Source organism: Sporothrix brasiliensis, assembly GCF_000820605.1.
Source record: "Sporothrix brasiliensis 5110 chromosome Unknown Cont18, whole genome shotgun sequence".
Lineage (NCBI taxonomy): Eukaryota > Fungi > Ascomycota > Sordariomycetes > Ophiostomatales > Ophiostomataceae > Sporothrix > Sporothrix brasiliensis.
Window position 1 is genome coordinate 3753467 of NW_024467137.1, and position 19432 is coordinate 3772898.

General features: G+C 53.0%; 6 protein-coding genes across 6 annotated transcripts; 3 read left to right on the forward strand and 3 right to left on the reverse strand.

Moving 5' to 3' along the window:
• Positions 1–444: 444 nt before the first annotated feature.
• Positions 445–1848, forward strand: SPBR_01703 (uncharacterized protein; the record flags this gene model as incomplete). Its single annotated transcript, XM_040760013.1, has 2 exons — positions 445–1054; positions 1325–1848. 2 exons carry the CDS (start codon positions 445–447, stop codon positions 1846–1848), a joined length of 1134 nt encoding a protein of 377 aa, XP_040619989.1.
• Positions 1849–3565: 1717 nt separating this feature from the next.
• On the reverse strand, positions 3566–4778 carry SPBR_01794 (xyloglucan-specific endoglucanase; the record flags this gene model as incomplete). The annotated part of the gene is made up of 3 exons (XM_040760104.1): positions 3566–4237; positions 4351–4406; positions 4526–4778. The coding sequence occupies 3 exons, from the start codon at positions 4776–4778 to the stop codon at positions 3566–3568; spliced, it is 981 nt and encodes a 326-aa protein (XP_040619990.1).
• A 4001-nt stretch (positions 4779–8779) lies between these two features.
• Positions 8780–11563, forward strand: SPBR_01321 (glycosyltransferase family 2; the record flags this gene model as incomplete). The annotated part of the gene is made up of 2 exons (XM_040759632.1): positions 8780–10048; positions 10301–11563. The coding sequence occupies 2 exons, from the start codon at positions 8780–8782 to the stop codon at positions 11561–11563; spliced, it is 2532 nt and encodes an 843-aa protein (XP_040619991.1).
• A 1431-nt stretch (positions 11564–12994) lies between these two features.
• On the forward strand, positions 12995–14694 carry SPBR_01572 (uncharacterized protein; the record flags this gene model as incomplete). Its single annotated transcript, XM_040759882.1, has 4 exons — positions 12995–13043; positions 13110–13353; positions 13429–13732; positions 13804–14694. The coding sequence occupies 4 exons, from the start codon at positions 12995–12997 to the stop codon at positions 14692–14694; spliced, it is 1488 nt and encodes a 495-aa protein (XP_040619992.1).
• A 103-nt stretch (positions 14695–14797) lies between these two features.
• Positions 14798–15793, reverse strand: SPBR_01891 (uncharacterized protein; the record flags this gene model as incomplete). The annotated part of the gene is made up of 1 exon (XM_040760201.1): positions 14798–15793. The coding sequence occupies one exon, from the start codon at positions 15791–15793 to the stop codon at positions 14798–14800; it is 996 nt and encodes a 331-aa protein (XP_040619993.1).
• Positions 15794–17664: 1871 nt separating this feature from the next.
• Positions 17665–18711, reverse strand: SPBR_01872 (uncharacterized protein; the record flags this gene model as incomplete). Its single annotated transcript, XM_040760182.1, has 1 exon — positions 17665–18711. One exon carries the CDS (start codon positions 18709–18711, stop codon positions 17665–17667), a length of 1047 nt encoding a protein of 348 aa, XP_040619994.1.
• Between the last annotated feature and the right edge of the window lie 721 nt (positions 18712–19432).

Below are 19432 nucleotides of genomic sequence, written 5' to 3' on the forward strand. Positions count from 1 at the left end.
ACGATACCCTCTGGGCACCAGTCGCAGGTAAAGAGGACCAAAGAACTTTGTGATATTACCAGGTTGTCAAAGAAAAGGAACACTTCCTCAAGTCCACGCCATCTTACCGATCACCTTTGAAATATCGCAAAGCTGGACAGGCGGGAGCACAACCCAGACACCAATGCCATCTTCGACGTACTTGGCACTGACTCGTCGGCTCTGTTTTCAGCAGGATCTGCGCTTCGAGGTCTGCCCATACTCTCAGAGGCATTACTGCAAAGTCGGGATCAACGCCAGACCCCCCTGCTGACACAACCAAAGAGATCGATCGGTGTTTGCCATGGAGGCCTTGAAAGGTGGTGGTGTTTCTTCTTGTCTTTCTTCTTCTCGTGTAAATGTGCGTCTTTCCGTTCACCACATTACTTTCCATTCCATTGACTCGACTCGTCAACCCTTCTCGTCATGGCCGCCGATGTGACTGAGGGCTCTCTTCGTGCCACTGGCATTGCCATGCTGGTCCTCACCACTTTTGTCATCGTCCTCCGCATTTTGGGCAACATCCAGCTGTGGTACCAAGGTCGTCTCGCCGTCAACGGGCAATGGTGGCACGAAATTCGGATGGAAGACTTCTGGCTGTTTCTCTCGTACCTGTTCTTCGTCACCGTCTCCGCCCTGTACCTCTACATCGTCCCGGCCTTCTTCCGACTGACCCTTCTGGGCGAAGGTCTCATCGAGCCCTACGCAACTGCCACCGAGGATGCCCTGTTCATCCAAAAAGGCCTCTTTGCTGCCTCCGCCTGCCTCTGGTTCTGCCTCTGGTCCGCCAAGTTCTCGCTGCTGTGCATGTACAAGAAGCTCTTTGACAAGCTGGCCCAGTACAACCGCCTGTGGTGGGCGCTGGTCATTTTCTCGACGCTGGCCCTAGTCGGCTGCATCGTCACGCTGTTCGAGGCCTGCGAGAACATGACGGCCTGGTTCTCCGTCGGCGCCTGCGTGTCTCAGCGTGACATTGTCCACGCTGCCATCAGCATGTGGTACGGCTACGCCGTTGACCTGCTGACAGATTTGCTGAGTTCGTTTCCTCGTTCCCTTTTTCCATTGTCATATTGTGTATTTCACACGTGGCCGCCTTCTTCTAACGAGCTAGTCATGGCGCTGCCTCTCCGTCTGCTCATCGGCCTTCAAATGCCCTTGTCCCGCAAAATTTCCATTTCATGTCTGTTTTGTCTCGGTTTTGTCTGCATCATCGCCTCGACCATTCGTGTTACCCAGATCAATAACGGCACTCGCCAGCCTACTGTGCCTTGGCTGGCCCTTTGGGGTACTGTTGAATCCGCCACAGCCGTCGTCATTGCCAACTCCCCGAATCTGTACCGCACAATCAAGCGGCAAACCTCGCGCGCCAAGTACTACGGCGGGCATGGCAGCTACGAGAACACCGGTGGCAGCAGCAGTGCCCGGCCCCAACTGGCAACCATCGGAGGCACCGGTGGCCGCAGCTCGGGCTTTCCCAGCCGCAACCGCGGCACGATCAATGACAAAGACAACACTGACGACGTCGAGCTGAAGAGTTTTGGTGGCAGCGCCGGCAGCAACCACAGCCAAGTTGGCGACGGTGGTGTGAACGGCGGTGCCCCGTACCCCGGTGGCCGCAATCCAGCAAATATCGGCTTGGTCGACCCAGACAACAGCAGTCAAGAAGGGCTCGTGGATGAGTTGCGTCGCGCTAACGGCGGTATTGTCAACGTGACCGTCAGCGGTGGGAAAATGAACGCCGCTGGTGACGTCGGAGGCGGAAACTGGCAGGGAGGAGGGATTGTTGTGACCAATACACACGTTCTGCAGCGGACAGAGGGCAACAGCTAAATGAGAAATGTCGCGCAGTTCACATTTATTTCGGTCCTTCGAGGACCTATGATGTTATCATTTACGACTTTATTCTTGCCGTGCACTGTGTATTTTTATCGTCTGAAGGCGCAAGAGGCAAGCGCTGTGTCATACGAAATCCATTGGGCTTCCCTCCGCATGACCCCGTTCAGCCTTCGGGAGCCGGCCCGCCGCACGATGGCAGCGGCCAACTGACATGTGGGCATTCGAATCGCACGTCGTTCGAAATGACTCCTCACAACTAACCACTTCGCAGATACACGTCAAAATACTAAACCATACATCGTTTCTTAATTAAATGTAAATTATTGCCCCGGTTCCACTTATCTCCTTCGTCATCTTTTGTTTGCCGGCCGAAGACGGTTGCCGAAGGCGATGGCAATAATCTGCTCCGGACCACTGCCCCGGGATTCACACTGTTGCTGCGGTCGATTCAGTCCTTATCTCGTCACCACCATAAACGAGGCAATTATGAGAGTACACCGGAAGGATACAGAAGAGGTTCTGCGCATCGTATTCCAGTATGCCCATCACTCGTCCACCAACACCGTGCTCGAGGGGCACGAAGCCCTCAGCGTCTACTGCCAGTCTCGCTGCGGTCGTTCATCTACCACATCAACAACTCCATTGTTGAGTATTTCATCACTAACTCCAATGGCCTTCTCCAAGGTCTCTCGGCCAAGTGTATCTATGCGCTGTCAGATCATGTCATTGACTATGTTGGTGGTGAAAGCCGAAAGGTTGTTGAGGGCCTCAAGCGGCTCTCCAGCAAGATGGCCACCTCGGCGCGGAACACGACGCTGGCGTACGACAGCAGACAGAGCGCGAGCCAATACAGACGCCCCTTCACATTGGTTAACGAGCTGTATTTGGTGATATCGTCATATCGTCTGGCTGGACATATATTGCCTAACGTATTTTGACAAAAGATAAACCACCCATTGAATGAGGACCAAACGTGTTTGTTGAAGCAAGGAGCATTGATCATAATCGCTTGTGGTAACTACTTATGAGATAGTGAGACTGGAGACGGTTATTACTTTCTGCAATTGATTGGGTAATTGTGTAAAGACAGTGATGAAAAGTTTTGCGGTTAGTTTAATAAAGAATGATGTAGAATCACGTTTTATTTTAGATCCTCAAGATGTTTAGTTTGGGTAAAATAGTTGAAAATAATTTAAACGTAGACATTTTTTTTTTCTAAGAAAAAGTAATGACGATATTTAAAAGGTTAATAAACAATGTCTTACGACAAGAAATTTTGAGATAGAATTTTGTTTGAAATATTGAAAACGAATAAAATAAATGTATGAATTTATGGTTGTATTTTGATTGGACCCGTAAATTCTCGCAGATTTTAGAGTACCACAGATCGATTCATCTGAAATACCACATGACGGGACGAAGGTCGCTTATTATTTCCCGGCTTACCGCGTACTAAAAGCCTGAAATAGATTCATTAGTGTTTCATTTCGGTATTCTATCTGTATGAGTGTGATCCCAGTCCACTGTGCAGGATCACTGTTACCCAGCACCTTTGTGTATTATCTAGAAAATGCAAAACAAAATAGACTGCAAATGACCGAGGCAGTAAAAGCACGACTGATAATGACCCCCAAAACGCCGTTCCATTTATAAAATCCATATCCTGCAGATTATGTTTAAGACGCACAGACAAGCCCAATGAGTAAGACAGTTATGACGTCGTCACATCAATGGACAGCTTGGGTACAGAAAAGGTCACATAGTCGGTGGAGTAGTAGGCCTCCGACCCAAAGGCAAAATAGCCGAGATAATCGCTGGCACTGGGGAAGTTGGCATTCTTCAGCGAGAATAGCTTTGTAAAGAGTGGTAGCAGGTCACCATTGAACTTATCAGTGGTCTCAGAGGCCAGCCACGTCAGCACGTTCTGCTTCAGACTGTTGGTGCCGTAGTAGAGGCTGAACGTGGTGCCGTTAAGCACTTCCGTTGCGACAGCACCGGTGGCGAGGCCAATGGGCTGTGCAGCAGCGCCAAAGTCGGCAAACCACACCATGACTTCGTACGCCGCCTTGGAGCTGTCTCCCGACTTGGCCTGGTCCTTGTCCAGGAACATATCAACGGCAACGTTGGCGTTGACGTTGTCGGCGGTCAGGCCGGACTCGTCGGTTGTTGCGGCGGTTTTGTTGCCGACACCATACGTCCACTCGACGTCGAGACCGATATGGGCCAGGGACTCAACAGTGGCCGGGAAGACACCGCCGTCCACCAGAACGTTGGGAAATGCGTGCACAGGCTGGCTCTCGGGGCCTTGCGGATACTCCCAGGTGATGGACCAGGCAGGTGCGGTGGTCTTGGTCGGATACGTGCTGTTGTCGTATGTGGTGACCTGGCAGTGTTAGCAAGGCGTTCGAGTGTGGTGGGCCAGAACCGCTGCCGACACGTGCCGGCGATTGTGCGTAATTGTAAGTTTGTGTAGGTGGCAGAAGGACCAAAACGTACATTCATACAAAGACCACCACCTTCGGTAGGATCCCAGCCCCACTGGTTAGGGTTCACTGACGAGGCGTTAGTAAAGACAATGGTGATGCGAGACAACAATGACCAACACGAGACAGTGCGTGAGTGATCGTGAAGCTTAGTAAGCATGGGTTGGAGACGGGAGACATCGACTTACGTGTGAATTCCTGGCCTTTTGTGATTGGCGTGATACCGTATGACTTTTGGCAGTACGTCTTCGTCGTGAGCTTATTTCCCGTGCCGCCGCCGCCGTCGGAGCCGGCGCCGCCGCTGGGCTGCGGGGTGTAGATAGGCGCATCGCCGACGGAGGAGCGCTGGGCGTCAATGCCAAAGAGGATGGCGAGCGTCACGCCGACTGGGATGACGAGCAGCGCAAAGTTGACGAGAAACGGCACGCCGAGAACGGCCATGGTGAGGGGATGCTCGTAAACAAGGCGCGCAGAGCGGGTATTGCGAAGACGGCGGCGAGGAAGTTGGTGACGAGGGCGCCGAAACGGAAAATGAAGCCGGCCGGAGGAAGAAAAATCGGAAAGACGAGATCGAAACGAGAGCAGGAATATGCAAACGAATGAGAAGCTACACGAAAGCACGGGAGGTCGAGGGATATGAGAATCGGCGATTGGGACGGAAGGGAGGGAGAGCGGTGATGGAAGCGGGTCAGGCGTAGGATTGTGGTCAACGAGTACAGAAGACTACCCGGAGGAGAACAAAAAGAGTGAACAGCTAAGGAGCGTACAAAACAGGGCAAAGAACAAACATCGGAATGCAAAGACGTCAGCCACGGTCTGTCGTGTTTCTTTTACAAGAATGGAGCCGGACAAGAGAGGGCAAAGTGGAGATGGTGCAGCACGGCAGGAGTGGGATGTTCAGGAACAAGTACGATGTAGTGATACGGCGACGCCCGTGGTCTTGGGAACAAAACAGGAAAGGAAGGGCGGCGTGCTGGGTGGGGGTTTGGGCGATCGATGACTTTGCTTGGCACCTGCAGGCCTTGCGACTTTCGAAGTGGTGCGGTGTTCTGCAGTGGGTTCTAGCTCCAATCGAGCTCCGCCCTTGCCACCTTTTGTCCAAGCTGGACGATCTTTCGCAAAAAAGGTGCCGAAGTTGCTCCTGTTATGTTTTTTACCCTCTCTGGGTTTCCCCCCTTTGCTGTTTGATTTGATCTGACACGCCAGAATCTGTTTAAAAAGGGGTGGGTTGCCGATGACAGGCCATATGCGCGTATTGAGAGAAATGTGCGTCCTTTGCTCCGCGGTATCTCACAGCGCAGTCTGTGTGCCCAGTCTTTGTGCTCTGTGCTCGTATTACACTCTCCGCGTCGCGTATTTTTCACACTGGAATTGTATTACGACGCATGCACACCCAGGCCGACAACCGAGCGGGTGGGGGGAGGGGCCGGAAACGTCAGTAACGGAATTCGGTTCTTGGGACGTAAAATGATTGTCACACTAAGATACTCGTACTCCTTACACAGTACGGATGACGGTTTGCACGCACAATGCAGGGAGTGAAAGGGTGTGCCTCAAAAAAACAGAAAACAAAAAAAAAAGCATCGGCAGGGCGTCAAGGCGTTTGTATTTGTCCCCACTTATTCCCTGCCGGTCTGGACTGCTTCCCTGGCTCCCTGGTTCTTCGCTCTGCAAGCCCTGTCTGGACTTGCCCATCAAAAGACAAAGGCGACCTGGGCGGCGGACTCCCACCTGTCCAGTGGCATCCGGACCACGCGTTGCTATAATTAGGCACCGACGGTGGCCAGCGCTCACAGAGATACGAACAAGGGAGCCGCAGGAAAAGATGGAAATAACGAGTGGCAGAGGACCAAGGGGCAAGTAGACGACGTTCCTAATATTGGCAAAGAGATGGAGAAGCTTCAGCTGCATTGGACATCATCGTATGTTTCCCATTGTTTCTACGATGTAATAAATAAGCGAAGAATCACGAAGAAAAAATATAATAAAATAAAACAATACAACCACACTGAAAAAATCACACCGAAACTATCCCACTGGGCACTCTCATTCAGAGGCAAAAGACAAGCCATTGGGTGCCAGAGGGCCAAAGACGCGAATTTTTCTGGCCCCAGTGACACCGCACCGTGCTAACCGACCTCCTTACCAGACCAAGCCCCTGCAACGTAACTACCAGAGCCCAGACGAGCCCACTACGAGCCCACCCAACACACCGAACGCACCCACCACACCACTCTAGCAATCCTGCATCATCCAACGCGTTGGTGATAGGCGCCCCATTAAGGCACAGTGGGTCTCGAATCGCGCACTAGCCACTAGCCTCGCGGGATTTTCTGCAGGGGCATTCGGTTCCGTCTCGTACAGCCTCCCAAGATTTTTTTCATTACTTCGTATGCTTCCTTGTCACTTTTCAGTCGTGTTGGGCACTGGCAGCTCGTATTGGCATTAAGTAGGTGTTATTGTCGTTTCGCCAGTCTCACTGCCAACGGAAAATGCTACCATATCATTCCGTTCCCTTCTCCGCTGTGGTCATTTCCCTCACGATGCATACTCCGTCGTGGGCGCTGTTTATAACGCTCATATCGCAGATGAACAGGAAGTGGCTTGGCTTGGTTCGAAGGTAGGCTTCTCCAGGTTACGAAGAGTGCCCGCGTGCGAGAGAGGGTGACGAAGGTGTTTTGTGCCTTTTGCCTGCCTTACGACGCCCGATTTGTACGCGTTGTGACAGCCATTCTTTCTTTGTTTGTCCCTACCCTCCTGGAACTATCTCCCCTCCCCCCCTGTCTCTGCATGATTAGTGCACGGTTGTTGAATTTTTAATAGCAGCCCTGCCAGGAATGGTCACAGACCGCAGCCACTACTCAGTGACAAAGCACATCAGCAACGCAGTAAATTCAGCGTGGCGCGTTTCCGTATGAAGTTTGTTTTGGGGGCACGAGCCGGATGTTTCGCTACTTTGACTGGCCACCGCGCTCATGTACTGACTGGAATGATAGACCAATGAACGCCATGAAACAGGGAAACGGCAAAGGAGAGACGTCAAAGGCTGAGGAGATAAGACGACTACCGAAAAATTGGAGCAGCTGGATGAAAACTGAGATAAACAAAGGGATAACAAAGGACTTGCTGGGCCAAGGGTGGATCAACCACCCAAAAAGGGGAGAAAAGGAGCCAGTGTTTACACAGTGGGTAAGAAGGGAAGAAGAAAATTTTATTGACAAAGACATTGATACGAGAGAGACAGGAGGCACTGTCGCTCTATTGCTGCACAAACATACTCGAAGAGGACACGCCCGAGCTGCCCGACGCCTGCAGTGTTTTCGCAGATTATTTCTGGATTTCAGCACTGCCTGCAAGGCGCATTGCTTTGTCGTGCCGGAGTGGCCGCAGCCATCCTCTGGTGAGTGTGAGTACCGAGAAGGAGTCGAGGAGTCGAGCTTTGCGTCAACAAGCCTGAGATAAGGCCCTGCGTTAGCGCCAAGGCCGGGCTACGGGGCAATATGTACTTGGCTTGGTGCCCGTTCGTACACTGTCTTTTGCACGTACCTTTTGCCTTCACGGTGGGGTGCATATTCCTTTTTGTTCTTTCTTGCTCCATGTATTTGTTTGAATCAACTAGATGATGTTAAGTGGTTCCTGATCAGGTGGACAGTCTCGTATCGCGCCACTTGTCTCGCCCTGACAGCGCCGCTGTTGCGTATTCAAAGCTAATCCCCGTCCTTTGATGTCGTACTCAGTATGAGTACACCGTATCGTCAAGGTGGCCTCGTCCACTGTGCTTTGTTTCCAGTGCCACGTCCTTGTTCGCCTGGCCGCTTTGTTTCTACTAACCCTTCCCTTCTTTCCTTGGATTCTTGGATGTTCTGATTTGTTCAATTCGTCTCCAGTTTATCTCCAGTTGTCTCCAGCTCCTGACTCTGCCTTGTTGTACTGTCCGATCCCCTCTTATCCTATCCGCATTCTTGATTTTCTTGCCTCCTCCTGTTCTCCCTCCCTTCCCTCCCTCCTTCATTTCCTCCTTTCCTTTTCTGTCTTGTCACCAACCTCTCAATTTGACTTGGCCCTCTTACTGAGTCCATCACTTCTTTCGTTCGTTTCTTTTCTTGCCAACCCTCCAACTTTCGCTCGTTCTTTTTTGAGTTTTGTTTATTTGGACCTGGCACCATCATTCCAGGACACACGCTCGTTTGCTGGAGGATTCTTCACGATTGCTGCGTATTAAATATTGGAATACTCCAAACCTCAAACAAAGAACGCGTGCAGCTCGACCAGGGGATCTCTCGGATTAACCCCCCCTTGGCATCCGAGCTCAACGTCAACGGACCTGGAACCCAATTCACTCGCTCAACCTCTGCCAGCTTTCAGCACCAATTTGAAACCATAAGCAACTACATATCATATACTCCGCCGCCAACATACATACGCTCGCTCCGAGAGACGGGATGCAGTCTCAGCGCGATTACTACGACGACGGCTCCGGCGCCGATCAGTCTTATGGCAACCCGGTTGAGATGCACGACATGAACAACCGGAGCCCGCCATACCAACGGATGCCGCCGCCACGTACTCAACGCCAGTATGCTAACAATGTGCAGCCGCCGGCGGCTGACCAGTACAGTTACGTACCCCAGGCCCAGGACGACGGCTACGCAACACCCTCTCCGTACCAGGAACGACCGGACCGGCGCTGGATGACCGGCCCGCCATCCACAGACTTCTCCCGGCCGCTTGTGTCGCCTCGCCAAGCGCCGATCTACCAGTCCGCCCACACGTCTTCGACCGCTGTCGACATGGACGGAGACAATGCGTCGTCTGGTTCCCCCCCCTGGGCGATGAATCTCAACAACAGCAGCGGCTTTCTGACCGAGTCGCACAACATGTACAACAGCGGCTTCCATTCCAACATGTCCTCGCCACGCAACAGCGCCCGCGCCAGCACCACGGACCTAGCCTTTCTGAAACGCCACAAAGCCATGTCGTCCATGACCGACTCGCGCCCTCCCAGCCGTGACCAGAGCCACGTCACACTCACCAACCTGCTGAATCAGACGCCGGAGCCCGTGCTCAGCGAAGACTGGGTCGTACCGGGTACCGTTGCCCAGATCCACAACCGCGACGACGCCGACACCTGGAAGGGCTGGCGCCGCTTGGTCTACAAGTTTACGCCGTACCTGACGGTCCTCAACATGGGCCTGTACCTCCTGTACCTGACGTACCGCATTATCTGTATTGTGTCCGCCCAGAACAGGTTTCGCACCGTTTTTGCCGCCGCCTGGCTGTTTGTGGCTGTCGAGGTTGCCACAGCCATTCCATCGCTTATGCACAACTGCTGGACTGTCATGGCCATCCACAAGCGCCGCCGGCCCAAGCTGCGGTGGATGGGTGACGACGCCCCGACCGTGGATGTGTTCATTACGTGCTGCAAGGAGGACAATGACGTCGTCATGGACACGGTGCGTGGTGCCTGCGACCTCGACTATCCCCGCAAGCGCTTCCGGGTTATTGTGCTTGACGACGGCGCCGTGGAGAGTTTGGCCAAGGAGGTCGAGGCGCTGTCTGCAACGTACCCGAACCTCATGTACATTGCCCGCCCCAAGTACCCCGGCGTGCCCCACCACTTCAAAGCTGGTAATCTCAACTACGGTCTGGACGCGTCGCTGTCGTTCCCCGGCGGTGCCGGCGAGTACATGGCTGCTTTGGATGCTGATATGGTAAGTGTTTGAGAATGAGTTGACGTTACTCCGTTTTATTAAGCTTATGACAACCCGCGTCTTGCGACATGGGTCCCACGTGGATTTTGCGCACCTCAAGCCGGGATGTAAGCCAACTGCGGGCGGTATGCACGAAGTCAGAACTAAAAACAAACCGTAGTTCTCGTGCTGTGGCGTCGCCGTCTGCGCAAGCGTGTAAAAATCCAGATATTTCGAACTCCACAAGACACAGTAAGCTGACTGAATATCCAGATTCCCGAACGCCAGTGGCTGCGTGCCGTCATTCCCCACCTCGTCGTGGATCCCAAGATGGCCCTTGCCTGCCCTCCCCAGCTCTTCTACAACACGCCGCCTGGCGACCCGCTGGCCCAGAGCCTGGACTTTTTTGTGCATGTCATCGAGCCTATTAAGGACACTATGGGTGTCGCGTGGTGCACTGGGTCTGGCTATGTGGCCCGTCGCGAAGCCCTGACTGAGATTGGCAACTTCCCGCTCGGATCCCTGGCTGAAGACGTCGCCACCTCCACGAAGATGCTTGGTAAGGGCTGGAAGACAGCTTTTATCCACGAACCCCTGCAGTACGGCACGGTTCCCGACGATTTTGCCAGTCACCTGAAGCAGCGCACGCGCTGGGCCATCGGCACCGTCGATACGTCCTTCAAGCTCAACTTTTGTCTGTGGGGCGACTCGGTGCGCCAAATGACCTTCGCCCAGCGCTTCTCGGGCTTCCTGTATGCCTCGCTGTCGCTCTACACCATCCTGCTCAACATCTCGCTCTTTGCCATCCCCGTCATCCTGCTGCTCGGCAAGCAGCTCGTTGCGTATGCGGACGAGAACCAGCTCCGCTGGCTTGTGCGCGCCTGCTTTGCTGCCATGATGTCGAACCGCCTGTGCGAGCTTGTCATGTTCATCCCCGCCGGCTACCACACCGGCCAGCGTGGCTCGCGCTACCAGCTGTGGATGTCGCCCTACATTGCGCTGTGCCTGATTCGCGCCTTTGCCCTGCCCAAGTGGCTCGGTGGCCAGGCCCAGGCGTTCACGCCCACCGGCTCCATCTCGTCCAAGCTCAACGAGCGCGACGCTCGGATGCGCAAGAACATGATCAAGCGGCTGTGGGCCATCGTCGTCAACTACATGGGCTGGTTCCACATGATCTTTGTGTACATTACGCTTGTCGGTGTCGCCATGTCTACCTACCGCTGCTTCTTTTGGTACACGTCGGTCAAAGCCGTGTTGCAGGGCCTGGTCACGCACGCCTACTGGCCGCCGCTGACCTTCCTCTTCATTTGCAGCTCTATGTGGACCCCCATTGCCTATGCCATCGACCCGCCCAGCATGCCGGACCGCGAGGAGCTGCTCAACCGCGACCCCAAGACTGGCGTTGCCCATCCCACTGACAAGGCCAAGAAGATTGCCATGAATGGCCAGACCGCATGGTACGAGCTGGAGTACACTACGACCACGCTGTACACCACACTCATCTTTGTCATGTCCTTCCTGCCTTTCTTGTTTTAGAAAGACTCGTTCACGTCACGATTCCTGGCTTTGGTGATGGCAATCCCTCCCGTTTTCTCTGACAACAGTGTACATGGCATTTCTTAGCAGATTAGTCTTTTTTCGTTTTATTTTCGTCTTCCGTGCTGCTTGTTGCCAGCATTTGCTTGCAATTTTTTTTGTTTCTTTTTTACTACTGTTTTCACATCATTTTTTGGTCTCGTCCACTTCGTTACTCTTTTCACTTTACAACAACCGGTACGGCGTGCACGCCTGCCATACACGACGCACGTTGGGAACACGATTTACGGCCACCGGATACAATCGGCGTTCTGCATTTGGAAGGGCTCTTGCCCGTAATGTAATTCAGTACATAGACCATACCGGGAAAGCGCCCGGGCATACACATACGGCAACGAGTATATATTATTTGATATTTGACATTCTATTTTATTTTAAATTATTCCGACTCCCGCCGTTGATTGGCATAGGATTGTAGTTTGTCGAATCGCCAACGGAAATGGCTCAGGCCCGTCTCGGCCCGCAGACTCCAAGTGGCTTGGGCCGCGGACGACAGCCAAGTGTTAAGTCTTACCGTGCAACACAGTGCACACATAACAAAAGTAGACCGTAGGCCGAGAAGAATCTTGCTCTAATTTCTTGATCTTGAACGAGGCGCACATAGTTTTTGTTTGGCTGTCATAGGAGCTGCGTTGTCGTACGACTCGTATTTCTTCGGAGGCCGACGCCACCATTCGCCCAGCTATGGCCACTGTAGACAGTGGGCGTTGCGGTATCTGGAGTCGCGTCAGCAGTTCATATAGCGCATTTCGTTTAGTGTCCAGTTGCTACGTGAGCCAGCCTTAGGAATTTCAAAACACGTTTAGCAAAGTTACGCGAAGACGCAAAATAAGTGTCGAATGTTCTCACAGGGTAACGCACATTTCAGAATCCTCGCCGCATATGGTGATTGGTAATGCGCAGCACAGATCGGACGAGAAACGCGCCGTTGCGCGGTGTATTCCGCCGTATCGGAGCCTCGCCGGCAACAGCACGTCATTACCTACGATGGCGAACAATGCGGCAGAGCTGACGAACCAACGGCGTGGGATAGGCGAAGGCTCAAACCCCGCATAGCACGCAAGACGACCTACGACAGCGCGGGCTGTGTGCGATGTGCTGGATATATGATCCGATGCGCCCACACGAGAGGCGAGATAATTCATTATTTGTTGACTTTGGTGGCATCGGTTGTCGGGCACTTTGTTGTACAGGCGCAGTGTTGCATACGTCTTCTTTCACACCGATATCGATACTTACACTGCAGCAAGGCGGCCGCGCGGTTCATAGCGCGAAGGCATCGAGGACCTTACGGTGTTGCCCAGCCTTTCGGAGTCGCAGAACAAACAAAAAAAACGAGACAAAAACACCCTATCGCAGTAGCCAGTTGCCATGGCACCGCCCATCAAGTCTGTCGCCATCATCGGCGCTGGCGCTTCAGGTGAGTTCCCCAGTGCCACCATCCTTCGCTGTGTACTCTACAAAACACATCTAATACAATCCCCAGGCGCTGCTTCTGCGTCTGCACTTGCAGCAGAAGGATACTTTGACGTGATCAAGGTTTTCGAGCGGCGCGAAGAGCCCGGCGGAACATGGATCTACGACGCTGTACCACCGGTTCTCAAGCTCGTCCCGGGCGGCCTGCCGCACGACATCGACCCGCCACTTGCCATTCCCGAGGTCCTACCGGCAACATTGGCGCCAAATAGCCAAGAGCGGTTCACCAAAACGCCCATCTACGACGGCCTCACGTGAGACAACTCATTGTTCCCGGGGAAGAAACATAGACGAACAATTAATTTGCTAATGCGCTGTCTTGACTGCAGTACGAACGTTCCAGAAATTGCCATGTCCCTCTCCGACCGGCGCTTTCCTTATGGCCCCTTTGTCCCTCACTGGATCCCAAAGAACTACATCCGGGAGTACTTCTCACTGCACGGCGACGACTCGCTCCTGTTCTTGAACACGACGGTGGAGGACATCTCCCAAATCCAGGAAAAGTCCCGCGGTGCGCACAACCGATGGCGGCTCACCTTGCGGAAGCACGACCGCACGCGGGACGTCGACGAGTGGTGGCAGGAAGAGTTTGATGCCGTTATCCTAGGCAACGGCCACTACGCCGTTCCATATGTACGCCGCCCCTTGCATTGTTTTGTCTTCCTTAACCTTGAGGGCCCCATGTCTAATCGCTGTAAATTCAGGTCCCCGCAGTGACAGGTCTGCCTGAATTTCTGGTCAACTACCCTGGTCGTGTAATTCATTCCAAGAGCTACAGATCACCAAAGGTGTACGCCGGCAAGCGCGTCCTCGTCATCGGCAATTCGGCCTCTGGCCATGACGTTGTTGACCAGCTCATAAAGTACGATGGTGTACACCACCCTGTGTACCAGTCGCGCCGCTCGCGGTCGCTGTGGGAGGGCGACGAGCCACCGGAAGGTTTGGTATGGAAACCAGTCATCGACGAGTACAAGGCAGACGGTACGATCGTTTTTGTCGATGGCACGGAATTGGGTCCGAGCGACATCGACGTCATCATCTACTGCACTGGCTACAAACCTTCCTACCCTTTCTGGAACGTGCAGCAGAACGGTCGCCGGCTGTACAACTACGAAGAAAATCGTTTCGAGGGCATCTTTCAGCATACATTCGTGCGCGACTTTCCCACGCTTGGTATTGTAGGCCTGCCTCGCACGTTGACTTTCCGGTCGTTTGAATACCAAGCAATTGCTCTGGCCCGGCTCTGGTCCGGCCGCGCTGTCCTCCCACCTGTCGGCGAGCAACAACTTTGGGAAGAAGAGCGCATTGCCGAGCGCCGACACAACGGCAAGAAGTTCCACGACATTGAATGGGATACAGGCGAGACGGACAACTACCTCAATTTCCACTATCGCTTGGCTGGGTTACCCCAATTGGATGGCAAAGGCCTCACGCCACCGATTCTCAACTCGGCTACACGCTGGGCAATTGAAAACATTAGAAAGTACCCCATTGTCCGGCCGTCACCACCGCCGGATAGGGACGCAAATCGGAGGGCAGCGGAGGATGACTGGGTGGTTATAGAGGGTGTCAAGGATTCGCTTTGGTACATTTAGTTCGCGCCACACATGTTGATTTCCATATTGGATTTGCGTTTTCTCTAGCTAGATAAATGATGATGACCAAGAACCTGAGAGCTAAATCCCACCAGTGCGAAACCTATGCAGCAGATGACACGGCCGGTGCCTCGACCGCAGTAGGATGTGCGACTCCAGCGACATGGGACGCTCTAGACGGCACAGCCGATTCGTACGCCTCTGCATTCAGTGCCGGCCCGCTGTTGACCAGTGTAGTGTACGGAATGGGGTTTCTGACAAGACGGGCATCTCTAAGACCGAGCTGCCATCGGTCGTATCCTTCCGGCGGAATAACAGGCGCGGTCCACATGCCATTGCTGCGGAATTGGTTCGTTACGGCAATCGCTGCCTCGACGGGGACATTCGGAAAAAGCTGTGCCAACTCGTCTTGGTATGTCTCGGGGTCGGTTTTGTTGACAAAGTCAATTCCCTTGGCCAATGCTTGGCAGAACCGCTTCTGCTTGTCCAGAACCTCGGGGGTCACCGTGGCCGCTTCCCGGTAGTACACGCTCCACGGAACGTCCCCCTGGGTCACCATCTCCATGGCCACGGATATGTTGGGATTCTTCTCAACCATAGCACGTGCCGACAAGTTGTCCGTGACGAAGAAGTCACCCATACCTCCCTGAAACAGATTGCCGAGCATGACGCCGTCGAGGTCTTGAATGTAGTCCACGGCCCGAGCGTCGATGTTGTTTTCGCGCAACAGCATCTTGAAAAACAGGCCGACGCTAGCACCCCCGCCAGACTTCATCAACACCGTCTTGCCGGCCACGTCATGCAGGTCGAATCCGTCTGCCGGGCCGTGTTTCAGAAGGGCCAATGGGCAGCGGTTGGCAATCTGAGCGAAGACTGTGTAGTTCTCCACCCGCTCTAGATACATTGACGGCACCCAGATGCCACCGAGGGCCATGTCAGCCTTGCCAGAAGCCAGCGCGTCGAGAACGCCGTCCCATGGCGCAGGGATGTTGGTTACCAGCTCGAGTCCCTGTTCCTGGAAATATCCATGGCGCTGGGCGATGTACTGGGGAAGGTAGTTGAGATTGTGGCCTGTGGCCGTAAGGTTGAACGTCTGCATTATGATCGTAGAATGATGTTTAGTTATTTTCTTTGATGTTCTTTGGGGTGTAGTCTCGCACACATGTCAATTGGTGTGGTATTGTAGTGCCTGTGATTTATATAAAAGATGAACTGGCGAGAGCAATTGTTACTAGTGATGACACTGCAACATTAAAATAGACGTAGGTTTGATCCGTCGGCGTTGTGCGACGACCGCCAAATGTCTTTTTATGGGGCGCAAACTGTCGCGGCACACACCCGTCGGAAATATGCGAAAGCTCGTATCAACAAACTAATGCCAATAATATACCTCATACAAGAGACGGAGTGTCCTCTAAATTTACCATGACTGTAGATAAGACAGTATCGGTTTTTGCCGTTAATGAGTGCAACGTAGGCCGCAAGGCGGTAATCACAGTTCCACGAACGCGTGCCAATACAGAAAGAGACAACGGACGCAAATCGTGTAAGCTAAATAATGTGAGGTACATAACTTAACTGACAACGCTACTCAAGTGACCAGCTATAAACAAATCGAATTCTATTTCAATGCTCACACCACCAGTGCTCTCACAGACGTGTAATTAACGTGCATCCACCGTTAGAGATGGCAAGCCGAACGCCCCTGGTGCTTTACACCAACAGGAACTGTCCATGTAAGCTCAGCAATCCAACCTGAATCCATGTAGAGAGAACTAACAAACAGAAGGGGCACACCGCGCCCATATAGTTCTCGCTGAGCTCGGAATCCCGTATGAGGAACACCATATTGACTACAGTGTGCCCCGGTCCCCGCAATATCTTCAGATCAACCCCCGGGGTCAAGTTCCTACCCTCGTCTGCGGTGACCAAATCATCCGGGAATCCGCTATCGTAGCGCAGTTCCTCGCCGATTCCGTCTCATCAACACACTTAACACTTCGCACAGGCGATATTGCCGGAGCATTGATGCGTGCGCGGATCGCATTCTTTGTTGAAACGTATTTCTCCAAAGCCAACAAATACTACTATCCCGCTATTGAAGCGCCGACAGACGAGGAGGCAGATTCTCTCGGCGCTTTGTTTGCGGTTGCAGTGTCTTCGGAAATTGAACCGCTTCTGCACGATGCAGCTCCCTTCTTCGGCGGCAGCGAGAAATTGACAATGGCAGAGGTGAGCCTTTTTTTGTACTGTCCACTAACGACGGCGACTTGTAGTAGCTAACCGTCATAGGTATTAACTGCATCGTTCATCTTGCGTATTTTCACATTGCCAACAGCCGAAAACCCTCCATTGCCATTGTCAATGATTTTGGATCTTGATTCAAAAGCGCCTCGATTTTTCAGTTGGGCCCAAGCTGTTTTGACCCACCCATCTGTCAATGGCATCTACAACCTGAACGGCTGCGCTGCAGAAATGCAAGAGAGAAGGGCCAAGGCAAGAGGCTTGTTGTAGTTAGCAATGGCATCGGCCAACCATATGGTTGCCGTTCCTAGTAGCCGTGAAGTTGGCACAAAATTGTATTGTATAATCAAGGACAAAGGCAAACAGCACAATACACAAAAAACGATGCCCCTCAACATTGGTGCTTTTGAATAACGCGGCAGTGCATCTGTGCGAAAACAATGACGGCACATAGACATGGTTGTAAAAATCTCGTTAAGAAGGCACGATCCAGCAGCACATCTTGAGAAATATGCGGAGGGGGACGCAACCTCACCGCCCATCCATCCGTGCGTTACTTTCAGGCCCGGCTCGCATTCTTATTAGAACACAACGGCACCTACATTCAAAGTAGTATACTATTTGTTGTGCTAATTGACATGTATTGTCAGGGCGGTGCTTGATCAGGGGGGTTGAATTTAATTGAATCTAGCCACGCTGCCGATTATCTGGGAATCATGTGATTATTCATGCCAGGTCGTGATACACATTGTCCATACCCAGAACCATCCCCTGGAGCTCCGGCCACTGTGCGGCTGAACTTAAAAGCTCACTGAACGCAAAGCAGTCAGTCATGGCTGACATGGCGGTACCTCCACCCACACCGTCTTCCACGGATGGCATAACCCGCTTGGAGGGCTGCACGTTCTGGAGCAAGTCGTTTAGTTGTTGCTCAAACTGCTGGCGGCTCTGCTGCACCTTTTCGGCATCGTAGGTAATCAGCCAATTGATTGTTGCCGACGAGAGTGTGTCAAACACATCGCGACACCCGGCAGCGCCATGCAATGTCTCGGACATTGCGAAGAGTGTTGATGCACACGACTGAAGCGTTTGGATGCAGCTGCCTGTCGAAAGGCTGTCGCGAATATCTTTTGAGTGCCAGAGACAGTAGATGACGCTCAGGCCGGCCATGAACAGTTGATGGACAGCACGCCAGAGCACGTCGACGCGCCCATCGCGCTGCAGCAGTTTTATATTGTTAATCATCTTGCAGCTTGCGTCAAAAGAGATCACCAAACTCTCCGCAGATACTTGAGACACCATAGAATTCGGTCGGTGCAGGAGGAGAATTGCGTTGTTGTAGACGGTGTCCCAGTACGCTTGGCAAGCGAAAATGGATAGTGGGTGAGCCTTGTTAATTTCCGGTATCGTTGTGTACCACTCTTGCAAGCGAGGTCCTACGTCTTGCAACCAGACCGCGTAGTTGGCGCGCGGGTAAGCAATCTTAACCGACCACGATTGAGAGTGCTGCACGTGCATGATTTCGGACTCGAGGTGGGTCATCTTAAAGAGGTGATTCAGGGCGCGTTGGCTGTGAATGCCAAATTTGTCATCCGGCGACAGTTCATCAACTGGGCGGCAGGTGGCAATTGTCACCCATGGGTTTGGGAGCTCTACCCGTATGCTCTCGTCGATTATGCCAAACGGGCGGCCCAGCGTGATGCTGAGAAAACGGTCGAACTGGTAGGTAGTGTACCAAAGACGGCGACGATCACGAAGGACAGCGGGATCCATGGTCAGACGCTTTTCGTCCGATTCCCAGTGTAGGCCTATGTCAATGCACATGCGCAAGGCAATGCCTGTGAGGTGCCATAGGCTGCCCTGTGATGGACAAAGAGCCACAAATTGGGCAAGAAGGAGTATCGACCGCAGAGTCTCGATGTCACTCTTTGCATATACAATGGCGCGCTCGACGCTCGCTATGGCGGATCTGAAACAGCCTTCACTTTGAACTGGGCGACCTTTTCCTGATGGCCCAGGAACGCCGCAGAGTGCAATGGCAAATATCATATATGTGGTGAATACGTCTTTGTCGTTTTGTTCAGAATCCGAACCGCCACTGCTACCACGATATGCGCCGTTGATGGCAGTTGTCGCATGCGACCGTTCGAGAATGGGCAGGTGCGGTGTAAGGTGTTGAAAATATGTTTCAACAAGATGATCAGCCGCCTGATGTGGTGGCAAGGAAGCTTCCTCGGCCATCATGCTGGAAAATGATCCATACGGACGGCTGTGTGACTGAGAGGGCGAGGGCAGTGCATCAACCCGAATGGCTGCCATAACGAGTTTAGCGAGAGTGATGCCGCCACCTTGACCGAGAAATCGAGGTTGTCTTCCAGTTGGCTCCACGACAACATCGCTGACACTCTGCACCAAGTTGAAAAGATGGTTCGGCTGTCTTTCAGTCAAGCTTTCCGACTGCGAAACTCCGAATATGGCCAGGTCACTCGTTGGC